General features: G+C 39.2%; 1 protein-coding gene across 1 annotated transcript; it reads right to left on the bottom strand.

Moving 5' to 3' along the window:
* Positions 1–641: 641 nt before the first annotated feature.
* cbln4 (cerebellin 4 precursor) lies at positions 642–10,417 on the bottom strand. Its single transcript, XM_053643550.1, has 3 exons — positions 10,148–10,417; positions 2,446–2,562; positions 642–1,365 (listed from the first exon to the last, which is right to left on the bottom strand). The coding sequence occupies exons 1-3, from the start codon at positions 10,415–10,417 to the stop codon at positions 1,168–1,170; spliced, it is 585 nt and encodes a 194-aa protein (XP_053499525.1). The 3' UTR covers positions 642–1,167.
* Between the last annotated feature and the right edge of the window lie 7,478 nt (positions 10,418–17,895).

Raw genomic sequence — 17,895 nt, forward strand, 5'->3', positions numbered from 1 at the left:
AGGATGCAAATGCAGTTAAGAGCTTTATTAAGAAGCAGGCAGACGAATCCAAAACGTGTAGCAGAAACGTAGTCAGAAACAAGCACAGGGTCAGACGATGAGCAAACGAGCGAAACTAGGCATAAATGAGAAATATTAAACATGGGAGCAACAACTGGATCAAAAACCATGGAAACAAAGAACAGAGAACAAAGGCTTGGTACAGGTCTGGCGGATAACACAGAACACACAATACTCCGCCCTGAACAAAGATACACGAGGGGTTTAAATACTAAATGTAATCAAAGAGGGACAACAAAAAACAGCTGAGACATTAGGAAAGAACCAATAACATAACGGGGCGGAGACAGAACAGAAACCAAAACAAAACGCACGTATCAAAAGTAAACAAAGTCAATGTCAATGAAAACCTGGAAGCACTTCGGCACTCAGCACGAGGGGAAATCCATGACACTCCCCATAACAACTGAAACATTACCCCATTTAAACATAAAAGTTATATATATATATATATATATATATATATATATATATATATATATATATATATATATATATATATATATATATATATATATATATGTGTGTTCCTTAATAAGGTGTATAAGATTAGGACTAACACTCTCTGCAGGAAAGGAGATTCAAATCAGTTTTATTGACCCCATATTTGCTGAGTTTAGGTTAAGTTTAGGTATACATTATTATTCATTTATTCTCGAGTGCTAGAGATGTGTAAGCAGTAAAAGGAAATTTAGTGCCCCCTGAATTCTCCATAGAAAAGAAGTGCTATCATATCAAACAGTTAACGTATGAGCAGATACGAATGACACCGACTGACCGTACAGACATCAGAAAAGTGACTAATATTTGACACATGGTACGAAAAATCCACAGCTTTGAAAGACACTAAACACTTCAGTTGAATTCGTTAAATATATGAAGGCAACAGCAGGTCCCTAGATGTGTCTTTGCATTGTGAAAAAGGAACACACATGCCACAACGATATTTCTCCAAAGGTCCTTTTCACACTTTGGGCAAACAGTGAACGAATGAGTGTTTGGAGGAATGCCTCCAGTCCAGGCCCTTCCTGTTAATGCTGACAGATCGGTTAAACAATGGTGATACGCTGTTGACGCATGGGAAAGCTGGCAGTCACGCCCTCTTTTTCACAGAGGAAATACGAGGAATCCAGAGAAGGTGGAATACTGCCACCCACCCACTAGATTTCCCTTCTCTAGTTTCAGGTAAACCTTGTCCTCCTTGTCCAGGTAGAGGAGAACACCGTTGGTAGCAGCCTCCCGTGTCACGTCTTTGTCACCTGCAAAGGCAGAGATGACTGGCTTTCCATTTAACATCAAGTTCACCTAAAAGACAGGAGATGAGAAGTCCATATGAAGGAACGCACAGAACAATAAAATCAGGTTTAAACAAAGTGCAGCTGGACTTTATCAAGTGCAACGTACAAGATAACAACGTCATCAATACCGCACTTGTCTTACAGGAGACGCACATGCTTTTACAGTGGTTCTGTAATCATCCATAAACGATAATCTAAAATGTTAAGGTGATGTTTTTGTTTAAGTCCATGGAACAGGCTTGTGCGATTTTGATTGATTTTCCATGTTACAATATCGCAATCCTTAAAAAGACAGAAAAACGAGCATTTCCACCGTTTCAGGTTTACTGAAGGTGTAATAATAGTTCTAGCTGTGCAGTCAGGAACTGCAGCAATCACGAAAAACTCAGCTGGATGGTGGATTTTCATGTGATTCTCCAGTCATACAGTTAAAAAAAATAAATAAAATAACATCACCTTTTGATATAATACTTTTAGGGATCAGTTTTCTAATGTCCACATGACCGACATTGTAGATGTTGATGCATCTCGGTGTTGCACAGGAGAGCACACAGGAAAAAAAAAAAAACCCCAGCATATTTAATCACCTTCTAATCATCATCACCTTTAATACGATCTGAAAAGCATTAGATATGAAACTTCGTTGCAGGTGTGTTTATCCTTTTTGGGTCAAAATCGTCATTCGTTTTTCTCTTTCAGCGAAAACCAATAGGCATCCCTAATAAATATAGTTATCTGTATGTTAAATATATACTTGTCTAATGTTAGCTCAGTCAAATATACATTAATAGATTGTTATTTCACATAAATGAACTCAAAATATTCTCTAGATACCATGTCAGAAAGCGTGAGCGCATGAGATGGGGGAAGGGGGGAAGGGCTACCAGGGAGTGGCTGTTATTCACATGTCGGTTAGCTCATCTGTCTTTTTTATTGTGAAGAAAAACTGCGCTTTTAGCATATTTTTGAATATCATCTTGTACAAGCATATTTTGCAGAGCTCCTACATGATATAGTACAAGGATGATAATATTGTTACATCGCACAAGCCTGCCATGGAGCATACCATCTTCATGTTCCTTCTCACCTGTATGGTTTGGCTCTGATATACTTTAATAACATGAAAGTTGAAGCTGTAGATGCCTTTGCGAGGGGACAGAAATACAGAGTCCAATGTGAAATAGTTTCCTATGTTGACAAGGACCTGTAGGGTGGGAAAAAATATATTTCAGAGGCATCAAAGCATGAAATTAAGTTTTAAAAAAACCCATACAAACATACAAAAAATGTTTTTATAAAGAAATATCTTTGCCACACTGTATAATTCAAGTATTTTCTCTTTTATGCTCTTTCCAGATGGACTCCTTGACAATTTTAGCGTGAGATAGTAATAAAGATCTTGATTGAAATAGGCATTCATGCACAACAGGATTTCCTCGTTGCTATCATGCTCTGTTGTTGTCAATTAGAAACCAGGATTTCATCAAATAAACCAGGATATTCTCTCTCTTTTTTTTTTTTCAAATAACGCTATTTTAATTATGAATACAAACCGCAATGCAAAATCTATTTCCAAATGTAGGATGCAAATGACACAGAATGTGTAAGAAGTCCATATACACTGAGTTTTCACTTACAATAAGTTAGATGGCTGCATTGCATGGTATAAACCAGCCTTTATAATATCAGTTGTTTAATCAATTGTTAGAATGGGTAAAATGAGAGACCTTAATGAACCCAAACACATGTAGGCTCGTAGGTCCTAGAATCTACCCTTAATTTACCCTTACTCCTATTCCAACATGAACCTTTCAAGGGTTTACCAAGAATTGTGCATCAGCAAACAAACAAAAAAACACACACACACTTTTGAATCAGAGGGCTTAAACGAGAAGAGCGACAAAGACAAAAATCCTTGCACCCAAGGTCATCACTAGTATGCAGAATATTGTCTGAGAACAATCCATTTATTAGCCTCTCAAATGGTCTACCATGTCAGGTACCAGTGTTATCTACAAAGAACACACAAATCGCTGGAGGGCACAAAAGCATCAAAACTGGACTAGTCAGTTGTGGAAAAAAGTGGCCCGAGGGAAAGATCAAACTGTGCGCCAATCGACATCTGTCTAGCCGTCCTGTTTGGTGTCAGGAGTAGCGGCCAGTAGTGGCATTGTGACTGTGTGTAAATGTTTTCCGAGTCCACATTAGGACCCCTGATAAGAATAATTCAATGGTACAGTACATCTAAACATTTGTGTTTATTTTTTTCCACAATCAGGTGGACACATTCAGCCTAACAATCCACCATGAGTCAAGGCTTGTATTGTAACTAACTAGTTCGAGGAGTTTTTGCTGCTACAACACTACAGCGCAACGGAGGCTCTACTGGAATGTAGCGAAATTCATTGTAATGTTGCGTTTATTTATTAAAACCGAACGCTTGACCATAATTGTTAACTCTGTTTTATTTCTAAGCGTCACGAAGAATGGAAAAACATCAACGCCGTCGGTGCTATCGGTAACAGTTGGTTAATAGCACATGAACGATGTTTTCGTTGAAGTTTTCTTTACGTTTCAATTAATAATAAACCTACAACTAATAAAAAGGACAGATGACGGATAGCAAATTGAAATTCACCGTTTCTGATTATTAACTGTACATTTTAAATGTTTGTATTAGTGACAAACATTAAATAATGCGGTCACAACGTTTGACATAAAGCCTACTCATTAATGTAGGGTATTAGACAACTAGGCTTCCACTCTTAATGCTCCCATGCAGAGTAATTCACCTTTTCTATCACTTTTATTTTATTGCAAGGACAAAATACTACAAGATACAATGATATAAATAATAATAATGCACATATTTCTAAAGTTTAAAAATACAGATAAAATACAGGGTTGTAGTACTATACACTTACTATTCAGCTTGAATTCAGTCTAAACAATAAACGCTTACATGGGCTTTTGAGGAATAAATTTGGTTCTGTGAACATGATTTGTTTTTAAACATACAGATAGTGTTTTTCTTGTGTTCTCCACTGACTGCAACCGTCAAATCTAGTCCATTAGCAAGGTGCAGTTGACAGCTACTTGCGAAAATGAGCGGTGACACGTTCACCCTTTTAAAATCTGTGTTTATAGCGCCACTTAGCGGTCAAGAGCAGCAAATGTATGTTGTCGCCACGTCTGCGGCGGTACCCGCGGCGGCAAAAAGCTTATTCTGGTTGTGCACCAGCTGTACAGTGGCCTACAACGCCTCCAGAGTTCAGCACTATCATGAATATTTGGGTTGAGGTGGAAATGGAAGTTCAGAGCAAGAGACAGGGCAATGCCATGATTTCCACATGGTACAACACATCCAGCATCTTGTAAAAAACAAAACCAGGCTAATTCATGCTGGCCAAAGGAGGTGCAACATTAGATCCAGTGGGGTCCAGATGTTCGAGGCCACATTGCAATTCTGTTGCCCTTAATTTATTTATTTTATTTTTTTTTCATTTATAACGAGAAATAAAAAGATTTAAAGAAAAAATTTAAACAAAGAAAAGGAAATGTTCAAAATCATACATATTCAATACTCAAGATTTTGTGTGATTTGTTGGCCACTGTTTAAATGTAAGCAAATTTGTAATGTTTATAACTCCTTTGTACAAAAGGGCAGATATTATTTGAGATCCTATCCCTTCCAGTGAAGAACGTGTTCAAACGACACGCCCATGGTTTGGATCTGACATGAACCATCCTGGTTTAAGTCCATCCCAGCTCGAGTGCAATCTGTCATTAAAGCAATACCGAATACGAAGAAATTTTCAAATTCATGTAAATATTCTATAAAAATTAAAATTTTCACTCAATTTATTGCTGATAAGATCATTTGTAATTAAACACTTTGCGTTAAATTTGCAATGCTTAGAAGTGTTTTCTTTAGTGGTCTCCGATATTCGGACCCCGCCGTAGGTGTAACTACAAACCCGGCCTTACTCAGCGTATCCACAACACGATCTCATGTCGAAATTCATACGATTTCTAACAAGCAAAAATCATTCCTTTGACTTTTATACAGTTTAAGCTGTAAGAAAAGTCACGCCTGCAATCCCATGCTCCCTCTAAAGTTAATCATTCCTTACTTTGTGTTCGTTCATGCAAATTCTTCAAAATTTGCATTTGTAAAACAATTCTGAGAAAATATGCTCCGACATCACAGACTAATGATTGATCTTAGTCAAAGACGTTTAAACCTTTACTTTCAATTTTTAGTTAAGATTCGGGTGTATAAACACATGCTAATTTGATGGCACGTAGAAAAAAAAAATATGGAAACTGATTTACCGTCAGGTTGCGTCATTCAAATCTGCTTAAACGTTGTTCCCTGAGGAATATGAAATTTGGGGCATTTTATCATAAAGTGAAAAATACAGGGTGGTGTTTATGGAAACAGATTAATTTTCCACCCGCAGTGTGATCTACTGAGCCTCACAGCCTGCAGAAATGTTGATTATGTGAGCAAATAATACGGCTAAAAGGAAGGTATTAAATTTGTCAAAGCCCATTTAGACCAGTTAAAGACAATCTGGTGTCTTCCACTAGGTTTTAATAAAAATGTTTATCAAGATTGTGCCTCGGTATCGCAAAACGATCAGAACGTTTCTTAAAATGACTTCATATTACCTTGGCAAAGATGGCTTCATATTAGATATTGACTGTACATGTGAATGAAAACCTTTTCGGTTTATAAGCGGAAAGTAGACTGTTTAATTTTGTGTTCACGTTGTATTCTGAACAGTTTTTCAACATGTCTCACTGCCTTTAATTAGCTTAGTTCCTGTTCTACTGTTCCAGGAGTCTCTGCAGCTGTCAAGAACAAACAGCACATGCAAAAAACCTCATTTCCATATTCTTTCCTCCCCTACACTGCATGTGAAGGAATTAATACAATAGATTTTGTAAATCACAAGCTAGATTTACAATTGAACCCATTCCACATGCAAAGAAATGGTACTCGTTATTGTGGGATCGTAATGAATCGTGTTCATCCTACTGCTACTCGGTACTAGTATCCGATAAACTGGTGGAAACCTTGTATCGCTGTATCTTGTAAAGTCATCTGTTCTTTTAAAAGCTTTACGCTCGAATTGGATTATTTATTAGAACTTTGCATTAAAAAATCACTGAAATGAATAGACACAAATGTAAACTGTAATGGCCTTGCAAGTGAGTTTTTGCTTCAGCAGGTGAAGGTTCTTAGAAAAATTGTCCCCATTTGAACTTTGTATTGGATGTACCATACTTTCTTCCTCTTTATGCACTTCATGGGCTTGGGATATTGGTGCACAAGCAGAGGAGGTCTTGTGACTCTTCTGACTCTATTGTCTCAGACCCTTTGGGGTTTCAGCTCACTTGTGCTTATTAGACTACAAAGATACTCAGACTGCCAGACAAAAGGATGCTAAATAGAGAGTCTGAATCTCCCCCATTAAAAGCAAGAGATGACACGTCTTTTGTGATTTATTGCTTATATATATATATATATATATATATATATATATATATATATATATATATATATATATATATATATGCCAGTATGTGATAAATTATGCAATGTATAATGTCTGTTTCTATTTATAGATGCACAAATTAAACAGTGAATTCATCTGACATTTAAAATTCTATAATAATGTGACATTTCAGGCATATCTATGATTTCACCAATATAACAATTTGCACAATAATTACACTACTTTTGTATGTGACGGTTGTTCTTTTGCACTCTGTTTGTTGGCAACACTGAAATATCAAAAGTGTCTGCACAGTTTTTATGCAAAACTACTGCCATTATGAATTCCTGGAATAATACCCAAAGGAGAAAACAGAATTGCAATACAAGCCTACATATTTTCAGGGCCGGGGGGCGGGGGGGTGGGGGGGATGTTTGTTTGTTTTTTTTAACCAAGGTCTGACCCAATATCCACCTGGCTCTTTTCTCCCATAACCATCTGGGACAGATAAGACACAATCACCTGCCGTAAACATATCTAGGAGCTCCAGATAGCTCACAAATGGGTATCCAATAGTCCTTTCCAAACCCAGACAGCTCGTTCCAACGAGTATTGAGAAGATTGAGCACCATCGGCACCAGTATCCATCCCATTGGGGGCATGGCTAGCATCCACAGAGCTCTCACACAATACACAGCAGGCCAGTATGGCTTGCTCCACTGCCAGAGAGTTACATAAAGGCCCCAAGAGGCCTCAATCCATGGGTTAGACAGAAAGCATGGTTGTTTGGTTGGTTGGTTAGTTTGTGATTTGCGTGCATTGTTGAGGTTTTGAACAAAACAGGGCCAGAGAGCAGCTGGTCAGGCTACCTTCTTTTATCACAAACCCCCCCCCCCCCCACCAACCTCGTCCCCCGCCCCTCACAACCACCCCTACTGCCCCAGCAGCCAAAGTAATGAGTAAGGAATAATAGGTCCTCAAGGGCGGCCTATACACAGCACATCTCAGCAGAAAAAGCAGCCGAGTTTTATTTTGTGTCCTGCATCAAAATTCACAGTTATTAGCACTGTCTTTGCAGAAGTAGAGATAAGAAATGAAGAAAAGGAGGGCTGGAAGGGAACAGAGTGTGGTGCAAGGAAAAGAGTGTGGTGTGGTGTAAGGTAGTGCACTAACTTGTTAATGGTTAATATATGCTGTAGTCCATCTGCTTGGGTGCTTAATTAAGGCTTTATTAAAGCCTGAGCCAAATCTTAAATCTGACTCCTTCAAATGGATGAAAGTATTTAGTACGAATACATGTGCTGAGATACAAATCTAACACAAAACAAATTTTTTTTTTTTTTTATGTTAGATTTGCTTGCTTCAGCCTTTCTTGCATAACTGGGATTAGTTTTCGACCCGAAAGCTCATTTTTGCAGCATGGATCTACACAAAGCTATCAGTGAATATCCAAAAACCATCTATAAGTAATGTCAGCCCTGTATGGTCCAGTCAGTCCAAACACCAAGGCTGAGCTCTATCAGATGCCCTGGCCTGTTGGTGTGTGTCAGAACTGAATGACAAGTGAATGACGAGAAGCAAGAAGGTTAGTGAAGGCAACACAGCATGGCGTCGGGGTGATAATGCAATAAAATATAAGGCTGAACAATACTGACAAAAAACTATATTGAGATTACATGTTGCAACTGCACTATACCATGCGATATATTAAAAAGGCCCTTACAGAATGTCTGTTGACATGGTTACAAATTGCATTCTTTTGATTAAAATCATTTATGCCTACCGGTTCATGCGAAAGCCATGAATCATCAAAAACACCCACAGAAACACTCATCTAGAGCATCTGAGCACACAAAAAATAGTGGTTCATTTGCATATTGCAGCCTTGTATTGCTTAGTATTGGAAAGGTTATAGTGTGTAACCATACAAAAAAATAAATAAATAAAACCATATCAGTGGTCCATAAATGTTCAATAAAATTATGCAAGTTGCAGTGTGATGTATGATTTAAGAATTAAGATATGGGTTATGAATAGCATTTCTGCAGGTATACAGAAAGTCAGACAGAGAGGGGTGCACAGTAATGATTTATGTAGGCTACTGGCTGTATGCAGCACAGCTGCACTTCATCACAGTGGGCAATACTGTGCACTGAGTGTGCGCTTTCCCACTTCATGATGCCTGCGTGGTCTTCTATAGTCTCTATTCAGCAGTGGCCTATACCAGTTTCGCAGCTGTAAATGAGAGGCCTTGAATCTGACGGAGCGGTTACATTTACGTTTTATACACACATACACCCACACCCCATACATTACACTTACACCGGTGTCCTACCGAATACTTCATGTATATAGGATATTTACACAGGCGTCCAAGAAAAATACAAAAAATGTCGACCTAGAAATATATGATCTTATATATATATATATATATATATATATATATATATATATATATATATATATATATATATATATATATATACTCATTGGTTGAATGAATTATTATAAGTAATCTCACATACATTTATAAGGAGTGTGTGTGTCTCATTAACCAACTCAATTAACAAAAATGGATAATGCGCTGATGTGTTAATCACATCGATGACTTTAATCCTGCCTAATGATGACTTTATTTTTTAAATAATGACTTGAACTAATCTGTTCTACTTGTATCATTCAAACTAATCACCATTTAAGTGTTTTTTTTTTGTTGTTGTTTGTTTGTTTTGTTTTTCTTTTTCGTTAATTGGTTAAAAAATTTAGAATAATGTATAGCCTTTCACTGGGAAAATATGCCATTCCTGCACTCTCAGAAATAAAGGTAAGAAAATAAAGGTACTTTAGGGATGGGTGCCCTGAAGGGTGCATTCAATGTGTTTGTACCTATAATGTGTTATACCTGGGAAGGTGCATGTGGTGTTCCTTTAATTAGATTTTAGAGAAGAGGTACTCTGAATCACTGGTCCTTAAGGTCCAATTGTAAGATACAAAGCCTACTAAAGGTAGAAAAGATGCATCTTTGATGGTGCCACTCCAGAGACAATGAGAAGTACCATTATTTCTGAGAGTTGAGGTTATTTGACCAGCTGATCCTTTAACATAGAGTACTATTCAATATGAAATATTCAATATTTAGACTTAGGTGAAACATGTTATTCCATATTTTTGTGGTTGCAATCTGTTTTGCAAGCAAATATGCATGCAGAAAATAATAATACTTTCTGGCTAACTTTTCTAAGTGGGGGGGAGGGGGAAAAAAACAAAAAGAAAAACGTTCTTTACTTGGTCGAAGTAGATGATCCGCGTTTTGTTGCTCATCTCTGACGGCTCGTGGTTGTTGCTCCTCACGGCTGAAAACGCCACCTTGGAGTTGGCCGCGCGCACTGAGATGCCGAGCGGAGATGAAGAGCCTCTGGCGTCTGAAGCCGGGTTCGAGTCGCACACCACCAGGCATTTCCCCTCCAGCACAATGGGCTCCGTGTCGTTCTGCGCGTCTGTGAGCGCCACCAGCGCCAACACGCCGAGCCACACAGCCGGGGAGTTACGCGGCATCGTGCAAAAAAAAAATGTATACATATATATATATATCTCCGGTTACCACAAACTTCCGAAAATGTTCCTCTCGTGCCTTGCGCTTTTTTTTATCCGCCTCCCGCGCGCGCGTCAGACAAAAATCCGCCGGATTCCTCTAAACGATGCGTGTTGATTCTTGATCTGTAGTCATTTTAGTTATTAATTCGTTTATTTATTCATTTATTATTATTTTTTTTTTTTTTTGTAGAAACAAATATTTCCTATCCTTGTGTTCTGCTAATCAGCGGATATTTCAAACTCCACGAGGAGGAATATGGTGCAGCAGAGAGGCACGCGCGCCTCAGCACTGTGGCTGAGTGTCTTCACTCCACGCGAGCTTCTTTTCTTTTTCCCGTTGGTGAGCTCTGCTACCGGAGAAAGAGAGAGAGAGAGAGAGAGAGAGAGAGAGAGAGAGAGAGAGAGAGTTAACCGCAGTGCGCGCGCAATTACCGCACAATTAATTTTGCACCGACTGGAAACGGAAATCTCTTACAGCCTGTGCGCTGTTCTCGGCTAATGCCATGTCGGTTTTGCTACACGTTTTCTTTTGTGTATTTTTTTTTTTTTTTGCGCGCGTGCAGCTGTTTGGGATGTGCAACTTCTGGGTCACAGGATTCCCACAAAACGCCTTAGCGATGCGCCATGTGAATGATGGGAAATCTCAGCACATAGTGGCGGTGTAGAGTAAACATGACTGCACAAAAACACCCATCCAAGTGTCCAGTCAAGTGTGGATAAATAAAATGTCACCCCCAGCTAAGAGAAAGAAGAAAGGTTCTTCTATCAATTATATGTCGCACTTGGTCACAGGGGAGCCTGGAGCCTATCCCAGGAGACTTGGGGCACAAGGCAGGGGACACCTTGGACAGGGTGCCAACCCATCACAGGGCCAAACAGCCTACAAGGCATGTCCTTGGACTGGGGGAGGAATCCCCAAGTAGTACCCAGGGGGAGAACATGCAAGCTTCAGGGTGGAGGTGGGAATCGAACCAACTCTGGAGGTGTGAGGCGAACGTGCTAACCACTAGGCCACTTGTCCCCCTAAGGAAGGATCTTCATTAAAAAAAGAAATGAATAATCAGGAAGTACAGAATCATCAACAAATCTTTTAAACTTAACCGGAATTCTCCAGTATTGACATTCACACCATCAACCTTGCTTGAACGGTTGATCTTGATTTATTCCGCAAGTCAAGCTGAATGGATTTCTCAATGGTACATTTTGGTTCAAAGACACACAAGTGGTCCTTAAGGACTATGAACCTTAAATGAATTATAATGCTACATTACATCTTCAAGGTCCTCGAACCAGAGCTATAAAGCATGCATACTTGAAGGTACTGCTCTAGCAACAAACATTTCTACTCGGATATAGAAGGGTTTTTTTTTTTTTTTTCTTCTAAAGCTATTCTCAATGTGATATAATCATTTCGATTTTAATCCCAGGAGATTCATCAGATCCTGAAACCTGATCTACGTCTTGTGGATGAGCAGCAAAACATCTTTGAAATCATAAGTCGGCTTGAATGGTGGACCTTGCAGTGAAATGCTCTTTAGGCATGGAATAAATAAATAAATAAATAAATAAATAAATAAATAAACAATGTTCTTTTCATCACGTTGTGTACATTTCAACTAGATGTATTTTGTAATGGAATGTATTCGCTCTTTTTTTTCCTGTTCATATACACATATGTGATTGTGTATGTTTCAGGCATATGAGCAGTCTGCTACTCCTACAACACAAATCAGAGAGCTACTGCAGGATGTTTAAGCAAGGATCTGAAAATGTCTAATTGATTTATTTTAGTGTTGTTCGGCTTGGACCGATATGGTCATGCATGCAGAAATCCACTTTTAAAATGAAGTCTTTTGGGCGTAATTGTGGGAAAATGCAGTTTATAGGCAATAAATAGGCTGAACTGCACCAAGGTTTTACTTTCTATAATGATGGTGTTGTATGAGATGTTAGTTAGTTACAGTTTTTCTAGACACTCAAAGTACTTTCACATTGTATGGCGGGGGAAATCTCCTCAACCACCACCACTGTGTAGAATCCACCTCGATGATGCGACGGCAGCCATAGTGCACCAGAATGCCCACCAGCTATTGGTGGAGAGGAGAGGAGAGTGATGTAGCCAATTCAGGGATGAATATTATTAAGGAATTTCACAAGGACTCGCAGGTTATACCTCTACTCTTTTACTGATCTGTTTTTAATGATCACATAGACCTCAACCGAAAGACCATACTGTTTTTACAGTATATTGTCCCCGTCGCTATACTGGTGCATTAGGACCCACACAGACCCTTGCGAGCCTCTCCAATACCACTTCCAACAGCAACCTTAGTTTTCCCCAGGAGGTCTCCCATCCAGGTGCTGGCCAGGCTCAACCCTGTGTAGCTTCAGTGGGACACCAGTCGAGAACTGTAGGTTGATATGGCTCTGACTGTTAAAGCATCAAGTTAAAGAATCACTTTGGTATGATTTACAGTGGCATAAATGTTTGCCAAAGAAAGCTGCAATTAACACTGAGATTGGAACAGGTAGGGTACCAGAATTTGTTATATGGTAATATGGAGACTGCATGAAAGTGCTTGGGAAACCCAGTGCATTTCAAACAGAGTATAATGTCTCCGCTTCTTGACCTGATACTATATGTCCTTGAAACTCGGCATGCAACCACAAATAATCCCTCACCATTTCACAGAGAATTGTTAACACAAATAAACAGTGCAGCCACTTGACGCTTTGACATTGCAAATCAAGGAAGCATGCCCAAGACTCACACTCTCTCTGTCTTTCTGTAAAACAGTCTGCCTTAGAGGAAAAATAAGATGAAGGTGGTAATTCTTGGGTAAGGTGTGAATATCACCAGGCTATTAAAACATAACACAAAAGAGCTCCAGACTGCTGGGAATGAGAGTAGGCAGAAGGTATTGCTGTGTGCTTTGTGAAATATTGATGGGTAAAATTGAGATGGAAAAGGTAATTTGTGTTATAATTGCTTGTAATTAATTTATAATGTCGTCTACATCTGAAATGCTGCCGTTTAGATCAGTGCAAAACAGAAACGCTAATTTGACTGGAGGCAGTATGGTAGCATTTCCATTTCGCAGCTCCAGAAGCCCTGTTTTGAGCCGGAGCTCAAACTCAGGTGCAGAGTTCCACATGTTCTGCTTACGTCCACAAGGGTTTCCTCCAGGATAGCACTGGTTTCTTTCCACCTTTAAAAAAAACATGCAGATAGGTGGATTAGCCCGAGGTGTGAATGCATGTGATGGTGCCCTGAGATTCCCACCTGTCATAGTGTTCCCAGGATCCATCATGATCCTGACCAAGATAAAGCGGTGAATGAAGGAGAAAAAATAATTTGTCCCGAGTCTCTCAGGCCTTCTCTGCCATCAAAGGTAAATAAAGAACACGCTACTGATCAATATCTATCCTTTTAGCATACCATCATACGTACTATTCAATTATGCTCGTTTTTCAGTGGCAAAGTGTTCGTGAGTTTCTCTATTATTGGGCATCCCATAATGGGCAATGACCAAAAACAACACCTAGCGGGAGCGTCAGAATGAAGAATTAATATTTGATTGAGGAAGGATTATTGGATTCTTGCCAGTCTAGTCTTCAGGACAATCCCCAAAGGATAACCTAGGCCAAAAAGTCTATTCTTGGGTGACTCTGAAAAGGATGAGCTAGACTTTGAGCAGCGCAGATGAATCAACCTTCAGTGCCCTGCATTATTTTATCTCTTTTAGGTTTTTTAGGGAGAACAGCCTTATCGCCTCAACCTATTGACACTGTTTGTGGTGGAAAGCCTCTTGGGTTCGGTCCTAAGTGTCATTATAATTCAGTAGGATATGGAGAGCCCGACATGACCGGAGGCAATGAAAAACATGAAGCCACTTCAGTTATTGCACGGTGTAGCCAGTCGACGTATTGTCCGTTTAGCACAGAGAGTGTGTGCATTAATTTATGATGTGTATGTGGCTGCCTTTGTTCTGAACATCTCAGCGTGTAGACACAGGTGAAGAGGTCTCTCTGCTGAAGAGCAAATGACATTAAAATTCATCTGAAGGCCTCCAGCACCTAATTTATCTCAGTTACCCGCTTTTGTGAATATGCAACAATTCTTTCCTTTAGAGGAAAGAGAGGAGATAAAAAAAAAAATAGTCAGTGTTTTGATCTTGTCTGCTCCTGAGGCAACCGAGGATCTTTATTAATATTATTATTATCATCAGAAATCAAACACTGAAACACTAAAATTGTACAATAGATTTAAAAAGAAAAAAAAATCAACAAATAAGCTTTCCCAGTTCAATAGCTCTGAAAATACAATAACGTTCTAAAAGACCATGATGAATAGCACTTTGAGCCTGCGCCGCCCCTGACAGGCGTGACAGTCATTAATAATAAGTTTGGTCACATTGTTAGCAACTTCAACATCACGGTGAGTGAAGTGGAGTCACTGGTTAACCCTCTGAAGATGGGCTGACTCAGACAGAGCTACAGATCTGAGGTCCAGTGGCCCAGAAAATTGTTTAATCTGAGTGGCATGCAATGGGGTCACAGCACAGCTGTTTTTTTTTTTTTCCTTCTTAACAGCCTAAATACTTCAATGCCAGATTGTTCAAGGGGATTGCACATTGACGTATGGATTTCCGCAAGCGTCTGGTCTTCCTGAACAAGAAGAATAAATTCTTGTAAAAATAAATAAAAAATTTAAAAAAGAATAAATATTAGAAGATTAGAGATAACAAGTGAAAGCAAAAAAATGTATTCATTCACCCCTAGTAACTGCGTTATCCTGGTCAATGCTGTGGTGGATAAAGAGTCTACCCCATGAACTCTGAGCACAAGGTGGGAGTACACACTGAATAGGATGGCAGTCCATTACAGTATGACATTCACACACTCGTTCAATGTATTGTAGCCAGTCCACCTACTGTCATGTTCTTGGGAGGAAACTCAGACACAGGGAGAAGATGTGAAACCCCAACTCCAAACTTCAGTAACCCAAGCTATGGTTTGAACTTGGGACCGGCTCTATGGCCTAATGAATCAATGCTGCCCATAACAATAAATAAATAAATATTAAAAAAGCATTGACATAGACACAATGACTCTATTCACCATATTTATTCATCTTTTTCATTCCATCCTGAGGGCATATAGACTTATGCCATCAACTGCAGCATAGCTAATATGCAAGAGCTAAATGGTCAATCACTCACTAACTCCCACAGATTATTAGAAGTAGTACTCGTACACAAATATGAATGGTTATTTATAGCTTCACAAAGATGGATCAAATCCAAAATGGCTTCTAGCCAGAAACTGACAGGTTCTCTAAAAAAGGACGGCGTTCCAGACTGACAGCAAATTATCGGCTATGTATCCCATGTCGTAAAAATGAAACGACTCACTACTTCAGAACGTTTCTGCAGCGGTGTATTGGGAATAAGCACAATGAGCCATTGCAGAAAATGCTTACAAACTTTTATTTGAACTAAAAAAAAAAATCTATTATCCCCATAAACTCACAGGGCCTGTTCTGACTCTCATAACGACAAACCTTTCTTATTAGTTTTACTGTAGTTACTGAATAATTCATTTTGATTACTGAATAATATGCTGTAAAATGAACAACTTAATAATCGGATGGGACTTTAATTCCTTCAAGCATATTTAAATATGTATGACCATATGCCTAGCTTTGCCTCTTATACTTTCTATATACGTCTGTACACTCTGAATAGAAATTAATTTCAATTAACCTTCAGGAAAATCTGAAAAGCCTTAAGCCTTGATTTTATTCTGTACCCTTCACACATTCCTCTATGACGAAAGAATTACAGAAAACCGCGAACTGTTGCTTTTCTGTAAAATTCTTCCCACAGTACAAAGCAATAAATAACCATACAAAAGACACCGAAACACACATCTCAGCATGTTGCTAATGACAAAGCAGAAATAGGAATCAGTTATTTCAATGAAGAGTCTGTTCTTTAAACAAAGCAATGCCTGAGCAATATAGAAGGAAAGATTTCAAGAGGCAGTGATTGAAAGGCAGGTGGGATGGTTCAAGTACAGGAAATAACATCTCTCATCTGTAATCCTCTCAGACGAAGTGTGGTGCGCTTGATGAAAAGCTGGCCATGTGTGGTGTGTCTCTGAACCCAGACTGGGAGATCTGAAGACATTCGGGATGAAGAGAAAAGGTTCATCTAGGCACAAAGTCGTTTCCCCCATAGACACTAAGGGTCGCAACTCTATTCACTATTCATTCTAGTCGCTGAGTAATTCAATAAATGGTTGTTTTTTTTTACTAGTCATCTTTTACATAGTCAAATCTAAAACTTCAGGACTCAGCATTCAAGACATTTTATTTTATTACTTACATTCTGATCAACAACAGCAGAAAAGTCTCAAATTTCAATTGACAGTGCATTTCAGTTAACAGCCATACAGAGTCAAGCTCAATGCTTTTGTTACCATTAACAATGAAAGTACAAATGAAAGATCTTTATATCCATCCATCCAATTTACATACTGCTTATCGCACACACGGTTGCGTGGGAGCTTGGAGCCTATCCCAGGGAGCTCGGAGCACAAGAGGGGGTGATACCCTGCACAGAGTGCCAACCCATCGCTGGGCACAATCGCACACACATTCACACACACTACAGACAATTTGGAAATGCCAATCAGCCTACAGTGCACGTCTTTGGACTGGGGAAGGAAGCCGGAGTACCTGGAGGAAACCCCGGGAGTACGGGGAGAACGTGCAGGCTCTGAGAATACAGGATGGAGGTGGGATTCGAGCCCCCAGCGCTGGAAACGTGAGGCAAACGTGCTAACCACTAAGCCACCGTGCCCCCTAACCTGTATATCATATTACACTATTTAAGGATGTACTAATTCCTAAAATGACGATCTGGTGGCAGAATTGTTTATTCTGGAACTGAGAGCGTGCAGCATGGAAGCTCATGTCCATCAACATGTCCTTCGTCCTTTCATATAAATCAATATCCATCCTTTCTTGGCTGTTGTTTGCTTCAGGCTTTTTCAAATCTTGCCTCAATAGCGTCTGCAAACGAGTCTGGATCGTCTTCCAGGCTCTAAACAAGCTGAGTGCGAATGTAGAAAACCGTAGCAGTGAATGCACTCTTTCTCGACACAATTCACTATGCCATAGTGCAAGGGTTTTATTCAAACTTTATTTAGCTTTAAAGGACAACAAATATAACTATGGGAGGAATTCCTTCAGGGGCAGGTGAGAGCGGGATTTATTTATTTATTTTCGCACTTCATACAACGTAATATGAAAATGTTACATTATGTTACATTAAAGCAAAAGAAAGCTTTATCAAAAGCATAGTCTTACACGACGTGCAGTTGAGGCTTGGATTGGTTTCATCTAGTCTGAAATATTTTCAAACTAACAAAGT

Source organism: Ictalurus furcatus, chromosome 15, assembly GCF_023375685.1.
Source record: "Ictalurus furcatus strain D&B chromosome 15, Billie_1.0, whole genome shotgun sequence".
In the NCBI taxonomy this organism is placed as follows: domain Eukaryota; kingdom Metazoa; phylum Chordata; class Actinopteri; order Siluriformes; family Ictaluridae; genus Ictalurus; species Ictalurus furcatus.

Excerpts from the sequence above, each read along its gene's own strand:
- cbln4 (XM_053643550.1), bottom strand. The coding sequence starts at position 10,417 with ATGCCGCGTAACTCCCCGGCTGTGTGGCTCGGCGTGTTGGCGCTGGTG. Across the intron at positions 2,563-10,147 it reads GGATCATCTACTTCGACCAA|GTCCTTGTCAACATAGGAAA; the intron begins GTAAAGAACGTT and ends CCCACCCTACAG. Across the intron at positions 1,366-2,445 it reads ATCAGAGCCAAACCATACAG|GTGAACTTGATGTTAAATGG; the intron begins GTGAGAAGGAAC and ends CCTGTCTTTTAG.